Source organism: Tyto alba, unplaced genomic scaffold, assembly GCF_018691265.1.
Source record: "Tyto alba isolate M040663 unplaced genomic scaffold, T.alba_DEE_v4.0 Super-Scaffold_22, whole genome shotgun sequence".
Lineage (NCBI taxonomy): Eukaryota > Metazoa > Chordata > Aves > Strigiformes > Tytonidae > Tyto > Tyto alba.
Genome location: NW_024881296.1, coordinates 37381674 through 37399067, shown reverse-complemented (window position 1 = coordinate 37399067; position 17394 = coordinate 37381674). Strand labels below are relative to the sequence as shown.

The 17394-nt window shown below is 39.9% G+C and overlaps 1 protein-coding gene across 8 annotated transcripts in view; it reads right to left on the bottom strand.

Moving 5' to 3' along the window:
• CEP85L (centrosomal protein 85 like) overlaps window positions 1-17394 on the bottom strand; it is a 157928-nt gene that overhangs the window by 69393 nt on the left and 71141 nt on the right. For 6 of the 8 annotated variants that reach the window (XM_042795749.1, XM_042795748.1, XM_042795746.1 and 3 more), the window contains one exon: window positions 4393-5159. In XM_042795749.1, coding sequence (XP_042651683.1) covers window positions 4393-5159 — 767 coding nt within the window. Of the gene's footprint in view, window positions 1-4392; window positions 5160-10603; window positions 11368-15834; window positions 15909-17394 lie in introns of those variants that run through there. The other 2 variants (XM_042795752.1, XM_042795753.1) reach the window with 2 other exon arrangements.

Sequence of the window (17394 nt, the reverse complement as noted above, 5' to 3'; positions counted from 1 at the left end):
AAAAAAAAAAAAGAAAAAAGGTATTACAATGGTCGTGTCTGCTGAAAGATCAGCTGTAGATTGAAAATAGTTAAGCATATGATAAAATACAAATTCTGCATGGAAATTATTTTCATTGAAGTACTATTAAAATCTGTTCCTTGGAAACATGTAGAAAAACTTTTATCCTCAAAAAGCATACATTAAACAGTGCACATTAGCTAGAGATAAGAATTTTCATATACAAACTCATGATGTTACACAATAACCATTGATCAAATCCTCCTTGGAGATTTATTTCCCAAATGTACAAACATCACCCCCACAGCTGAACAATGTACTTTCTCTGAAGATCCTCAGCATCTGTAGTTGCAAACCTGAGCATGTCCTGAAAAAGAATCTTGACGTAGCTGTAGGTCTTCTACCCAACACTGTGAGCTTCCCTTACAATGCGCAGTAAACATTTTACTTTTAAAATGATGGTTTACAATTGGAATGGAAAAGCCATTTATATGTTTTTTTTAATTTCGGGAGCAAAGCGTAATGAAACCCCAAGAGGTAGATGCTGAGTTCAGTCAAATTCAGACTATTAAAGAAGCAGAGAATCTTAATTTTGAGAGTAATTAACCTTGGAACAGCTTTTAAGGGCCATAATACATTATACTTTACAGTAAACTTAAATTCAAAGCTTGTCTGATTTTATAAAAATAAACTCTAGTTCAGAGTTTTGCAGGGTAAACTATATATACTAGTATGTGAGGGCATAAAAATTTATTTGTAGACTGTATTATTAAGTCCAACAGCTGCTCTTGAACCCTCAGTCCTCAAAATCAACTCAGAAAATTGCTGCAGTCTATTCTTACTTCATTAGCAATAGCTGCTTTCTACTGTCTCTCCTCCTACCAGCCAACCTTAAAGATACACAAAGCCGGTCAAGATTGTCAGTTAAAAGGAAAGTTAATTTTGTTTTCTGTTCATGGCAATAGTAGTTTTCAAGTAAAATGATAAACTAAATTTTTTCAGTCCTGTAAAAACCACTGCATTTCCATCAGCACACATACTTCTTAAAAGCATAAGAGCAAAAATAATGCCCACTAGGAAGAAAAGGAAAATAAAAGTTTCTATAGAACTGTGGCTTTTTCCCCTTTTATAAATCATCAGTTTCCTCTAGCAAAATCTTGTACTTTCTGCTTGCTCTCTCTCTTTTCTAGGTATATATTCCATTTAGGATTGTAGTTTTATTTGTTTCTCTTAAACAACAGCATATCAGTTCCCAGGTGGGCGTAGGGTGATTTAAAATAAAACAAACAAACAAAACAAAACTCATGGCTCAGTGAAGCTAAGAGGTTTCTTTATAAAACAGGTGTCAAGACAGGAAGAACCATTTTTTCTTCATCTCTTCTGGCATCCCTCCCCCTTACAGCTGCAACCTCTGGGCACAAAGACAGGGCAAGCGGGGGGGGGACCAGCAGAGGATGCCTGTGAGAGCCCAAAGGTTCACCACTCTTGCACACTCTTTAACTTGCTGTTTCTCGGGGTCCTGTTTCACAACCGTATCTTCTTACGTAGGGAAATGTAAGAGATCGCATTTCAAAGCCCATAAACGCCACTCCACATCATGGCAATGACGGTGCTTGCTAAAGCTGCCAGGAACCTCCTCCCCACCCCTTGCACCCTTAATTACTGTCAGACTCCTTGGGGCCCCCCCTCACAATCAAGCAGCAAGCCAGCGTAAATAGAGCAAAGGCCACAGCTTCAAGGACTTCCTCTGATTTCCAGGACTGACTGGAAAGCCGACAGGATCACTGCTCCCTAAGCCAGAGGCTAGGCGGATCACGTAACATATATATCAATACCGATACAGGTATAAAAATAACAGGAGCAAGGAAAAAAAAAATAGTTTTAGGTAGAACTTCATCCTATAATCTTACAATCTCAAAACCTGAAAAGGTGCAGCAGCATTTTATGAATTCAGGCCAAAAGATAAATAATGCTTGTGCTCCCCCTGTTGGCTCTGTCCTCAAAACACAGCTCAGCATTCATGCCTGCAGGAACAGTTGTTTTTGAATAACACCACTAATACAGATAGGACTTCATCTGGTTCAGACATGAAACTTTGCCTCCATACAACAAGGAGGCGCTGTATTTAAACACAGTCAGAGTGACAAAGCACTTGTGAGACGTGTAAAACAAAAGCTGGGAGTTGTTTTGACCTAATCATAAGAGTTTCTAAAGACACCCATCCTAAACAACGTGTCGTTAAAGGTTCATAAAACGTGATGAAGAGACATGTATGTGATAAATAATAGAAGAATTTTGCTTTCGCTAAAAGTAATTAAACAATTACTTCTTAGGCTAAAGCTATTATTAGTACAATGATCCAAATTTTAAGAAAAGTAAAAGACTTTACTACTGGGAAAAGGGGGGGAATCGATCTGAGGAAACACCAACCCAACAGCCCCCCCTCTTGGGATGCTCACCAGATGATCCATATCAAAGGGTGGTAACTCCTTTGCAATGGATTGAGAAAGAACAGAATGGGCCATCTCTGGTACCCCCTTGTCCTTGAAATAAGAGAGGAACTGAAACCACTGAGCCATAAAAGACAAAGGAGCTGCAAAATGGCCCAGACTTGAAGGACAAGGTGTACCTGACCACAGGACTGAAGAAAGAAGATAAGATTGTAGAAGAAGCCACGAGGTGTGCTGAAGGTGTTGAAGCCGGCAGCTGGGTGGAGAAAAGGGGGTTTGAAACTTAATTTGGTGAGCCTGGACGGAGCTGCGACTCCTCGGCCACCCCAGCGCTGCAGTTGCTCTCTTACCCTAATAAAGATTCATTAATCCATATTTGGATGTGATTGGCCTTAATCTACCTATAACAATGTATCTAAACGAAGGAAAGGATTAAATAAATCTTACTCTGAATATATATTTAAACCCAAAAGGAGGGCCACCAGGCACAGTAATCTGCACGCACACGTCAGACAGCACCGCTGACAGCTGCAGCCAGCTCCATGTCTCACATCTCTTCGTGTGCTCAGGAAGACCTGAAGGATGGGATGGACTAAGCCCCTCCACAGTACCTTGCTGTCACTTCCCAAACCCTTCACGTGCTCCTCAAGGCCACCGGTAGCTGCCAGGAGCGTGGCCGGCAGTGCCCCCAACCCAGCCTCACCAGGGAGCCAGCTCCTGCCGCTCCGGCTCCGAGAGGACCCCTCAGCCTCTGCTCTCTGCCTGGGTAACATCTCAACATCGAAATCTTCAGGAAGCTTAGAGAAAGATGAAGGTTTCTGTAGTAGCAAGGGTAATATAAAGGATTGGGTTTTTAGAGAGACCCTCAAGAATTACTATTAGTTTGGCCATATTAATTGGCTTCAATTTTTTTTTTTTAATTAAAAAAAATCCAGATCACCATTAATAGCAAAACTGGATCTCGAAAACATCTAAGGTTGTCAGTCTTTCTTTAACTATACAATGGAAGAAACAACAAAATTTGAGCACAACTCTTTGCAAATTACTTAATATATCTTCAGGCTAGAGAAAACAGGTAATTTGCACATACAGCTAGATTATCTCCGCTCAGATAACATCCTAGCCTAGCCTCATGATGCCTTTCAGGAAAATTTACATATTTTAATCTCTTTGGGATTTTTTTTGGCAAGACAGGTTTACCTACATAGATAAACCTGAACATTTAGATTTTAAATACTGCCTTCCTTCACAAGCTATCTTTTCCCATTAGGGGAAGAGCTGGAACTAAATATTGTGACTTGTCATTTTAGAAAGGGTTGTCTGTCTCTTACAACTACTTGCTTGATGTTTTCTATATGAAAATACTTCAAGTATGACACATAAAACCCATATATTGTTTTATTTAAATAAACCAGATTCACTGACTACTATTAGTTGATTCTAATTAGTTAAAAAATAAACAGTAATATCAAACTGAATTCAGTTTTTAAGTGCTATAGTGATGCTATTATTCGTCTCTGCCCGTCATTCTTATTTTGCTGAATGCATAAATGCAGCCTCTTTGTAAACCCATTCAGATCAAAATACCTTCATATTTCCCCCAGTACACTGTGACCAAAGACTGACTTAACTACTGAAAATGTTATGTGATGAACCTCTCACTGTGCCCAGTTTCAGAAAAAGAGATGCTAGTCTCATGCAGACAGACACAAAGAATCAGAGTAAACTGTAAGCAGATGCTAGGAAAAAAAAAACCTGTTGGCATTGAGGTAATATTGAGTAACAAGCAGCAGCAGCATCCCCAATCAAAGTTTAAAAACATCATCACCTGTTTAAGAGGACCTGTTCCCCTTCCTATTTAATAAAAAACTACCTGATATTATTCCTCAGGTATAATGCATTATGCCACATGAGGGCAGCAAACACCAAGCTTTAGCCTTACCTGCACCGGAGGCTGTTCACCTCCTGTTCTAAAATCTTCATGCTGCACATGCCATGCAGCTACGCCGTAGGGCTCCTCAGCAGTCCTGCAGTCCAGGGGATTTGCACGTAACTGTTCTTTAAGCCACATTTGAGTCCTCACTGCTGGCTGTATGGGAGCTCCACTCACAGCCTGTTGTCCCAGAGTGGTGTATCTCTGTCCGAAAGCTTCACAACTGGCTGCCGTAGGTTTACTTTCAGGTAAGGCACTGTAGGTCAAGTCTAAGGCATGTCTCCTACTTGAGGAATCTGAAACAAAATCATCTTTGCTGCATGTTTCAAATTTGTATTTGCAGTCCAGTAGAGAAGATCGTTTTTTCCCCACTTCTTTGTCCTCAATTTTTAGCAACTCCATGCTATCATGCAAACAACTTGGCCCATTTGTCCTTAGTTGTGGCGACACCGCTTTGTCTGTACTAGCCCTGGAATCCACTGAATGACTACTACCATCTTGGCTGAAGGTATTTGGTGAGCTGAGTTTAGACAAGGAGGACCATTTTCTTACAGGTCTTGCATCTTTCATGTCTAGAGAATTGTCCAGGGCACCCTGATTTCTGCCTCCTCCTGACCGTACAAAGCTTGTATTCCACTTTGAGCCATCAGACTTGAAAGCTTCCCTGTGTTTGGAAAGTGAAGAACTGGCATTAGACGGCATCACATGGGCAGTAGGAATAGAAAGCAGTGATCGGCTGGGCTTAAACGAGGATGTACCACTTGAAGTTGAATGATCTGGGAAGAGAGATTTACCACGTAAATAAGTACAATACAGAACTCATATTAACATCAGTGCCCAGAGGACAAAACAGCAATTTCAAAGTGAAATGCAAAAATTGAAAGAAACCGGTTTCTTGACAAAATGGGGTCTTCTAAACCATTCAAGATTATGAGAATGGAAGACTACTAAAGTGCAAGATCTTAAAATTTATTTTGCTCAGACATCATCATTACAAAAAGGGAACTGTATTAAGAGGTGGCAACAGCAGCTCCAGATACAACGCTCAGGCTGTGAGCAGAAGGCATTCATTCCCCAGCTTTAAGGTGACAGGCTGGATTTCTCCCCCACCCCACATAATATTAAATAGCTTCTATATGACAAATGGTAGTGATATCACAATTCAGGAGCTTCACGGCTGGTTCCTCTTCCATCACCCCTCTTCTCACTTTTTAAAGGCAAAACAATTCACTAAATGCACTTTGTAAAATGGCAGTGCTGGAGATGAGCCAGTTTAACGATGGCCTCTCAGGCAGAAATGCTCATCTCTTTTGGATCTCAGCAATTTCAAACTATGCTTCCTATATTGGCTTTGGCTGGGATAGAGTTAATTTTCTTCATAGTAGCTAGTATTGGGCTATGGTTTGGATTTGTGCTGGAAACAGTGTTGGTAATTCAGGGATGTTTTAGCTTTTGCTGAGCAGTGCTCACACAGCATCAAGGCCTTTTCTGCTTCTCCTCCCACCCCACCAGCGAGCGAGCTGGGGGTGCACAAGAAGTTGGGAGGGGACACAGCTGGGACAGCTGACCCCAACTGACCAGAGGGATATCCCAAACCATATGACATCATGCTCGGCAACAGAACAAGCGGAAGGTTGGCAGGAAGGTTGCTGCTTGGCGACCGACTGGACATAGGTCAGTTGGCGGTGAGCAGTTTTCATTTGTATCACTTTCTTGGGTTTTATTTTCCTCTGCTATTTTCCTTTCCCTTATATATTTTTTCCCCTCAATTATTAAATTGTTTTTATCTCAACCCACAAGTTTTCTCACTTTTATACTTCCAATTCTGTCCCCCCATCCCACCAGGAGGGGGCTGGGGAGAGGAATGAGTGAGCAACTGTGTTGTGCTTAGCTGCCAGCTGGGGTTAAACCATGACACTTCCCCAGGTGATTTGCTAAAAAACAAGATTCTGAAAAATTTCACGTTCCTTTTAGGTTCTGTGTTACTTACAAACCCAAATACAATACCACATAGAAACTGTGTGTAGCATAACTTATTAAATCTATCCCAAGCTGAAATATCAAGAACAGAGAAACTAGTGAGGTGATATTCAGGAGGGGAGGGAAGAGCAAAGACAAGAACAGCAAAGGAGAGGTCACTGGGGACTGGCTGAGAGCTCTCACACCCAGAAACACGTGCTTAGCATCACAGGCTGTGGACAACCAGAAATAAACACCTAATCCTCTCATTAGATGATCAGCTCCCACCAAGTCACATGGCTGGACCTTAGCAAGCTCATATTGCTTGTTAGGTTCATGGCAGATAGACAGAATGAAATTGCTCTAATTAAAAGATTCTTCTGGGATCCTTTTTGCCAAGAGCAAGACAGATACACTCTTCTTAGTTCTCTCCAGGTTAGGATGAGAGAAATTACTACTTCAGGATTTGTCAGCTGGTACAAGAGTTCATAGTGGGACAATTAAAAAGGAAGTTGCTCTAGAAGTACAACTGGCAGATCCAGTTTGATGGCTACACTAGGTTAATGTGATTTGGTGAAAGCCAGAAAATTATTAATTGGGCACACTTTCAAAGGATATTTGACTCAATATACCATGCCACAGATAAGAAAGAGAAGAGAGCTTACGATGGTGCAACGATGTTTAAAAACAGCAGCTTTTCTTTTTCTACATATCCAAATAACAATATCCTAACCCTCAACACGAATACTCCTCCCTATTCGGGACCAGCCTTCCTCGGTCCTTGCACTTGCAGCACAACACAAAATAATACAGCCCTACAGCCACACCCCCCCATAAGAAAAATGCATTATAGCCCACAAAATAATAATCAGTTCCTTGATTGATATCTGTTTATTACATACTTGTCTTCAGGCTCCTAAGAAGGTAGAAATTCTTGCTAAAGCCTTCCTGCCTCCTAATAAGTCACTGCCCCACTGTGTATGCTCCCCATTTCAAAGCATAACCTCACACAACATTGTCTCTCACCTCTATCCAGCTGCCTACTTCCACAGTAGTTACAGAACTTTAAGACAACAAAACTGTCAGACCCAGTTGAAATGGGCCAACAGTTTAAGAGTCATTCATAGGGTGCTGATGATGGGCGTAAAATACACACAGGATGCGCACATTGGATCAAGTGAAATGGAGAGTAGAACACTACCAGCTTGTTACCTGATGGATCATGTTGCTAATCAATGTGACGTACCATTTTTTCCATGCAACATGAAAGACTTTACCTCCTCCCTTCACTTCTTCCTTAAAAACGCTGTACTGCAGAGAGAAACATTTGACTTGGCTGCTTTCTCTGTCTTGATATTGCTCAAGAGGTAGGACACATTAAAGAGGAAGACAGAAGGCCACACAGCCCCTTTCAAGTGGAAGGAATCACAGTTTTCTGACCATATTTGTGGCCACAGCTATTGCAGCCGTGGGGACAGTGATATGCAACACTACAAGTTCCCAAAATTGTAATATGCCCACCACATGTAACCAATCTGCCTGTGCCAGGTGCAGTATCAGCTTCTCTCAGCTCTGCCCTCCTGTCTTCTCTTGTAGCACAGTAGACACTTGCATAGATAATCACTACAAATCAGGTACATCTTGCTACTCTGTGTAGCAGGACCTGCCAGCTTCCAACTCTGTTCTGCGATAAAAATAAAGGTACTCTGTCATCTCTGGCTGTGGATATCAAAGCAGTGACAAGAAGGTGAAAGAGGTATATGGCATGATGGAGCTGGAGTCTCGAACATAAATACGAGATGGAAAGCACGGTGTTAGAGTCCTGCTTTCTGGGGGGCATGCAGTAGAAGAGCAGGGAGAGGCTCTGGCTTTCCTCCTACTTTCCTAGGGAGAGTATGTAAAGAAAAAACAGTAGAAAGGCACCTCTTCTTGTACAGGCACTCCTTAGCCAGAGGCTGCTGCCTTTGTAACACTCAAGCAAAATAATTTTTGTACTGTACCTTACCCAGAAGCTGAATCTGATAGTACAAAGTCAGTCTTGCAAAGGAAGCAAGCACAGGCTTTTTTATATCCAAAGAAAGCAAGAGTGTATTAGGATTCAGAGAGAACTGACTGTGGGGACTTAAGTTTTAGGCTGTGAAGATTTCTGTGAATAGAAATGTCACATCTGCAAGGTAAGAGAAAAAACCCTATTTATATGCATGTATCTGTAAAAGCTAAATACAGTTCCATACCAAAAAAAAATGATACTAGTATTTAATATAAAATTTTCCATCTGAAATACTGGCTTAATGTCACTTCTACATGGTCTTCAAACTAGAATTGAAACCAATTAGTGAGAAGCATATGATCTCCGTCACCTGTTTTTATTAGTTATTAATATATGGTAGATCTTTACTTTTCCTTGTTCTACTCTAAACTTAAGCCCTGAGTTAGATCTAAACTTCTTTTCCTCACTTCAGATTCTAAACTCTGATTAGATTTAAACTTGGCATGCCATGTACATCCAACTACAGCTGATGGATGTCTCTGATAATTTGTCTCAAAGAGAAACACAGTAATTTTGGCTTCAAGTTGTCCTAATTAGTCTTCCCATTAATGCTCACTGAAACATATGAGAAAAATCACACTTCTTCTTAGAGCATATTGCTTCGGTCTGCCTTGACTGCAGGCTCAGCTGGAAAGAGAACCAGACTGCATTCAGAAACATCTCCTCACAATACAAAAAGCATGCAATTCAGAAATTTCATTGAAAGTAACAGATAAACCAGAAAGCACCATGAAGCTTAAAATACATTACTTCTTCTGTAGTCACGGAAACAAGGTCCATCTGGCCAAATCCTGCCAACAACTACTTCATCCAAACAGCAGATTTTTCCCTTCCATACAGCTGGGGGTAAGCAAATGCCTAGTTCAGAACCAAAAGTGCACTCTTCTCAGCATTACTCACATTTTCACTTCACTGGGCTAGTATTTACACACACTCTTAAACATGGTCTATGTGTCTCCAGAGTCTTTCAATGCTTAAGACTGCCCTCATTAATGAAAACTTAGAGATAGGAGAAAAAAAAAAAAATAGCTAGTTGCTACTTGTTTTCCTTTAAACAGCATCAAGATCATGTCAAATTTTGCTTTTCAATTATCCTAAGAACTTTTTTTTTGTGCCCACCACAAAGTTCCCTAGAGGACTTATCTAATAGGCATAACACTTTAATACCTGATTAAATGGTATGTTAACGGAAATATAGGTTTCCCAAACTACATAAGAAAGAATTGGGAAAACTGTATTTTCAAAACACATTACAAGGTTTCTACCACATAATAGCAACAGATGGAATAGAAAACAAAGAGCATTTCATACAGCTTTCTTCCTATCTTGTGTTACACTTCTGAACTATTTCATTACTGCGTATCTGGCACATAAAGTATCATAACAGAAGCAATTTTGGTCCTATTAAAAAACTTAATCACAGATTTTTTTTATTTTTTTTTTTTAAATGGGAGACAGCACAGCAGAGACTTTCTTCTGAAGAAGAGGGAGAAGAAAGAAACCCTCCAACATAAAGTTAATGAACGTCTCCTACTCACACACATCTTCCTGGGCAATGTTTTCTAAATCACTAGTGCCAACTATATTCATAATAACTAGAAGAAAACATCTGAAGCCATTTCTCCGGCCACATACAAACACAATCCTTAAAATCCTGATCTGTCGTCCAGCAGTCAGTCATAACATACAAGAGACAGAGGAGGTTCACTGTAACCCTGAACAACTTCTTTAGCTAAGAAGTAGAGCTAGTGCTTTAAGAACCCACATCTACAAGATATACTTCTCTATGTGACAATTTCTTCACTGCTCCCAGTAAGATATAATCAAGCAACAGCAAAGCAATCAGCTAATACAGTTACCCAATACTAATAAAAACCAAAATGCATATATGTTTAAGAGATGGATGTGTATCTAATGCCACTGTAAACAGAGAACCTTCCTTGTGTAAAGGACTTTGAAATTTGACACTTTACCCAGGCTATACTTAGAAAGTCCTGACCATGGAGTACACCAGTATTAAAAACAGCTGACCACCTCTTCCTGCTCCCCCTTCCCACACCCCAAAACTCTGACATAGATTACTCTGATCCAGGAAAATAAACTGAAATATTCTTATTAACTGAGCAAAAGATAAACAGGGAAAGTCAGCCCTCTATTATCCAAATTGAAGGTCTTGAATCTGGCTGTGGTTTAGTATACAAAGGTTCTTACACTCATTATAGGCTGTTGGTTCTTCTGAATGCTGCTCTGAACAGTTCTGTAGCTCTTAACTGCATGGACCCCAGCAACAAGCCACAAGCAATTCCAGTGTCCAATGTATGACTGATTGAAAGGGCCATGAGTCTTCAATCTACCAGGCCAGCATGTGGCTGCCTTCCAGAAACCTTCACCCAAAACAGCTGCCTTCAACAATATTAGTGTCCAACTCCCCTGGGAATTGGTCAGAAAACAAAGGCCATGGGACAAAGTGCCATGACAGCAGTATTTATGCTACACGTGTGTTCCCCCTTACCTACCTACTTGTACAAATTGGACTAGCCTTAATGCATCACAGATAATCAGATGAGCCAACTAAGAAATTGCAATATGGACAGGCAGGAGGCCAGCCCCAGCAAAAAGCCCCGAAGAGACTGACTCTTCAACCTCTGGAAGCAAAGGCATGCCTTTTCGGGGTGCAGTAGCAATCATAGGAACAGTTTGACTTCAGTTAGTTTGTTTTGGTTGGTTTTTTTTTGTTTGTTTTGTTTTTTGTTTTTTTTTTTTTTGTTTTTTTTTTTTACTGTCAATAAATGTTCACCATTCTCTTTAGAAGACCTGTTCATATTATTTTATGCTTACTATGTCAAAATAGGAGAGGTGAGTGACTGGAGGAAATCTCTGCAAATAAAACTCTTCCAAAGAATAAATAAATACAAGCATGCATAGTAGAGAGCTGTATCAGAAACTGAAGCACTGCAGACACAGGAGAGAACTGTTCAGACATTTAACCAGTTCTGTATGAGAAAGTGGGCTCAAATTCCTCATACAATTCCTAAACATTATTTCTTTACAAAGTGCTGTGGTTTTATCACAAGAAACTAAAATAAAAGAATAGCAAAAAACTTAGAGCCAAAATATAATTTAATACTAATTAATACTAGTTTAAAATAAGACAATGTTAAGTACTAAAATACTTACCACCAGTAAAATGAGTTGCCTGTGTCACATCTATGTCTTCAAAGCAAAAACAGTGTCGACCAGAAATGGTTTATATTAAGAAGTGGATAGCAAACTCCAAGTCAGTTCTACTTTATTTCAGACTAATTCCTGTACAATTTTCTGTAATCTACTGTGTTGCATACCAAAAGAACACAAGTCATACCTACAAACTCGCTCATTTTAGAGGTTGAAGTCACTTATAATCAAAGTAATTCACAAAGTACAAAAAGTCCAACCCTGAATAACACAAACTTAAGAGGTTGCAGCTGAGACAGAATCTTCAAAAACCGATGCGATTTTGTTGCTTATATTGCTTCTCTTCAAACAGCATCGTATCAGAGTAAGGCGCATGATGAAATACTGGTAAAAGCTCCTACCCCTAAGCTGTGTTATTGCAGAGAGATAGAAGAAGAACAAATGGTAGGTCAGCCTCACAGGCCTCCTACAACCCCCAGAAATAAAAAGATACTACAAAGGGAGTTTAAAGGATTTTTAGTAAACAGAGCAGAAAGCAGTGTTGACAAGAGTAAAGGCTATACACTGAAGTACCAGGGTAACATACACACTTATCCAAGGAAGGAAATGCAGAGGTAAGGGTTGTGTTCCAGCAAAAGGTAAACAGCTTCTCGGACATCCTTACAAACAAGAGGAATACTACGTATGTATGGAAATAATTTAACAGAAGCTTGACTAACATATTCCATCTAACTTACTATGAACTGGCCAGTTGGTACCATCTTTACTACCCTCCTCTACAGTTCATGACTTTCTTTGTTTCCATTTGCACATTCATTTCCACAACCGTTCTGGCAAACTCACCTTCTCCCTTGTTTGCCAGAGAGGTAATAAGGTAGCAACAATCCTACTTAGTGTAAGAAGTGAGGATAACACCCTCACCTTTCAAATAATATGAAAAAGGGGGCAGTGGGAAACAAGGATATTCTAAAGTTTGGTTAACAAAGCTTAATACAGAAACTGATTGTCACTGAACAAGAGAAAATTATACCTTTTCACTGAGCAGAAGTATCTACTTATAATGAAAATTACTCATATTTCTCTATTTTCATACTATTTAAGTATCAGATTACCACATAAAAGGTTGCCTTGCTTCATTGAGGTTTACCTGTGTCCCCAGAATACAGTATTGATAAGGAACATGCCCTGTGAAAGTTACTACTTTGAATTTGGTTATAGTAGTTAGGGTACTGAAATACTCTGTTAGAAGACTGTTCTTTGACCAACTCACATTAGGACACAGGAGACACTCTTCAGCTTTGATTTAAGATGTGCTGTCCCATACTTGAGAAGTCATCACTGTACACCAACACCAGGCTTCCCACCACACCTTCCAAGATAGTAGACTTGTCGAAAACCCAACAGTTAAGTTGTTAGATTCCAGCAACAAGGACAAGCAATTAAATGATACAGTGGATCACATGGAAGGACAGCACCTTTATATGATTTGTAGTGCTCAGGGGAGATGAATCTCGGCATTCCAGTAGCCATTTCAAGACCCAAAATTCCTAGCTCCATCACTTGTTAGATGACAAGAGGCAATTTGAGTATCTTCCCACAGAATTACACAAGTGATCAAACCAGAATCAGTGCCAGAATGAAGCACACAAAGGAGATTATACATTTGCTTTTTTGGAGATCATACATTATCAGTTTAAAAACCACTATACAGGAAAGAGACAAGCTCGGCAGAAAGTGTTAGTTTTCTCCTGTGTTCCACTGCATTCAGGCCTGAGGTTAAAGTTCCCAATATTAACCAAAATTAAAAGGCATTTGGTAGAACGACCTGTTATCCAAACCGTCTCTCATTAAAAATTAATAAACATTCCCCTGAAATACATAGCTGGGGTTTTTGTGCAAGAACAGATCGGTAAAATGATCCACATTCTGCTTAAAAAAAAAAGTTCCTTTAAACTAGCTGTTTGGCAATAACAATTACAAGTCATCACAAGTCTCAAATAATAAAAACTTTACTGTGTGTTTCAACAAATAAAGCTTAACAAAAACTTGTAACAACATTTTGTGTTTTGCAACAGTTGACTTCAGGGAGACTGTACAAAGCAAATGCGACATAAAACTCCTGGGATTTGCTGTGATAAAACTGAAGTTTTATCATGCACTAGATATATACATGCAGAGAGAAAAAAGAAAAGATGAAAATCTCTAAGCCCCCAACATATCACATATGCACCAAGTAGGGCCATCCTGCTTAAGGGATCTTAACACAACTGATTAAGATTTAATACAATCTAGTACTGCCTACTAATATTTCTGTGAAGTGGCAGTTTGCCTAGCAATATCTAGGCTAATAATACTCAGATGGGGAATCTACAAGTCCATAACAGAAATAACTTCAAACAAATTTAATAACTTCCTACTCTTGAGCCAGATCTGTGTCAAATTAGCTCGCTCACATGAAGCCCAGAGAATCATGAAGATGATTTAACAGGGGAATGTAACGACCAGCGCTGTATAGAGGTGGGATGTTGACACTCCAAAATGAAGTCACCTATCAGTCCTGTGTAACAAGGACAGCTTTAACAAAGTTGCACACAGTTCAAAGAGCAGCAGGTGAAAGACAGTTCACAGGAAAAGGTTATTCAGCAGAGAAAAATACTTACAGCAGAGTCAACTACTGCAAGAGTCTATTCCATTTTCCATACTGTATTCAGTTATTCCAGATGCCAATGTTAAACAAATGTGAAAGTACCAATTCATTAAAAGCACGAGGCAAATACAATGCTATGGGGTGTTTAGCTGAAGCAGAAAAGATGTCACAGACTGTCTGATCAGAGAGGCTAAAGTAAACAGCAGGTTAATCCAGGAGAAAACTTTTACTCTCTATCACTCACTGGAAACAAGTTATCTATGACTGCTCTTGGTCCAAACTTTCAGTGGCCATCTGCTAAATCAATCTACAAAGACAAAGGCTAACCTAACTTATGTAACATCTCTTCAGATTAAAAACTGAGCATGTTAATATGGAAGAATGTTTTAAAAGGATGAACTTGATTTACCAGAATACAATAAATTTATGAACTACATAAAATTTACAAATTTTGCCTCCTTATCCCAAGGATATCACACACCCCCACAGTCAAATTTGTGATTTCAAGAAACACATCATAAACGATGGCCTAAATAATCATTTTCTAAGTTAAACTTCCACAGCAGTAACTGCCACACACACAAAAAGATACCCCATCCTCAATGCCTTCTCTTTGTGTAGCTCTTCAACATTCGACTTTGGTGGTTATTATTACCACTATACACATACCGTATCTGATAGAGAACTGTGCCACAGGATGTTTATATGCTACTGTACAAGTACATGTAACATGCAACTGGCCACCACAGAGTAGTAAAAAACAGCAGGCATAAAATGTGGATGCTCTATATAAAAGAGCAGAAACTGAACAAAAGAGAAATTTTGTTCCTTGTAGTATCTATCTTTCCCAGCAATCTGGAGCTATTTTTAAGAAATAGTTATATAACTAAGTAGAAAGATTTTTAGATTAACAGGTTCTATTTTCTTCCCCCCAGATAAGAGGATAAAGCAATATTCCAGAACAGCAGTCACATAATCAGGCAACTTAATTTTGCTGAAATAAAAGTACGAGTGAAAACTTACACCACAACACAGATTTTTATTTTCTTTTTCCCCCTTGTGGTTGGTTGCTCCTTTTTTTAAAAGTCTAGATCTTAATTTGCATTTGTCTTTTTATGAAGGACATCTACAGCTTCCAATTCCATTTCCCAACAACAAGCACTTAACAGTGAAGACATGCAGAAATCAAATATCCCCCTAGGACCTTCATTAAAAGTAATGGCTAAAGGAAAAAATATACTACAGATGTCACAATATACCTGTCTTCCTTTTTTTCCTGAACCTGCAAAATACCCATGCCCCAAATACCATCTACTCCAACAGCCACCAGATACTCCCCCTTGCTGGCATTACTTCTTCATCCCCAGCCAGAGATGACAAAAAAAAAAAAAAAAAAAAAAAAAAAAAAAGGAGTAACTTCGCCCATCAGAACAAAAATCCACCCCTGCACTCCAGAGAGGGAAAACCTTAGGTATTTTTGTTCTCTGTAAGAAAACATCCAGGAGCAGGAATATACTTACCCCCCCCCCCCCCCAACTTCCCTATACCAAGACAGACAGAAGCTGTACTTTCTCAGGCTCCAAAGGAAACTTAATTGTATTATCTGAACCCTCTAATTTACCCCAGGTGCCATCTCCAGCAACAGCATTCCCAGATTAGGTAGGCTGATGCTTTTCAGCGGTGAAACCACCTCACCTAAGACATGAAGGGAAAAGGAGGCACGTGCAAGTAGAGACTCACACAAGGGAAGTTAGTTAATTCCCTCTAACCCAGGCGACCAGAGCAAAAACTGAGGGTTCCCACTGAGCACTATCATTCCATGCATTAAAACTTTGTTGCTGACCAAGGTGTACATCAATCCCTTACATTTTATTCATAAATATAGACAGAAAGAGAGCCTACAATTTAATGCCAATTAACTTTAGTAGGTTAACTCCCACTTACAACTTCCAAGGAGACTGGAGTTCCTGGATATGTTTTTGAGACCATTATGAAAGTTTAATCCCTGTTACTACTAAAATGGTCTTAAACTTAAAAATATAGTATTTAGAGTTTCATCTGGTGCCTTTTCTGCTTACCGCTAAGCAGTGGATCTCTTATCTTGGTTCACAACCCACCAAGAATAGCTTTCTAGCGGGAGCAACAGCTTTCAGCTCTATGCCAGGCTATGCAAGTGTGGAAGAAGGGCATACCTTCATCTTCATTTTCTCTCCCAACTTCATAGTCCAAACCCACTTCCTCTACTAATTTCTCCCAGTTGAGCCTTACACATAGTAATCATCCTCTTGGTTTACCTCTTCATTCTCACTTTGGGAGCCCCAGCCCAAACTCATAATCATAGAATAAAATCATTAAGGTTGGAAAAGACCATTAAGGTCATCGACTCAAACCATTAACCTAACACTGTCAAATCCTCCTCTAAACCATGTCCTTCTATGCCACGTCTATACATTTTTTAAATACAGCCAGGGATAGTGACTCCACCACTTCCCTGGGCAGCCTCTTCTAACACTTGATAACCCTTTAATGAGTGACCCTTCCAAGTATCACACAGGTTCCTTTACAGTAAGAGCGCATGTGTATGAGCTTTTACCCAGAAGGAAGAAGAAATCCCTTCACTGGCAGAAGCAGGTGCTGTAAGCAGCCACAGCAGTGAGGCTGCCACTGGGCCAGCGAGGCAGGAGGGTACTGCTTGATGGCTTTCACACCGCTCCATAGCAAGGCTGTCTCTGTCTCCCTCCTCCTGCTGCAGACGTGAGGTCAGGCCAGGTCGCCAAACACAGTCAGCCTGCCGCAGCGCTGCCACCGTTACGTACCACTTGAAGTGGTTGGTGTACCCACAAGCAATTTACTTAATACACTTTGGCAACGCCTGCATCAAGCAGTAATCCCCTCCAAGGGCCAGAAATCATCCCCAGGAATCCCAAAAATTCAACCACTGCCTCAAGAATAATTTAGCTCACTGGGGAAGTGTCTCCCCCTCAAATGCTGATCCTCAAATGGTAACAAAATAATATGTTAACAGTAGCTTATATTCTACTGAAATAGGTCTGCTGAGGACCTAGCAGTCTTGGTCTACGTAATTACTTACCAAGACTTGGGAAAAGGCAAGACATTGAAAAAAACAAAAACAAAAACCCGCAAACAAACAAACCAACCAACCCACAAACACAATCCGCAT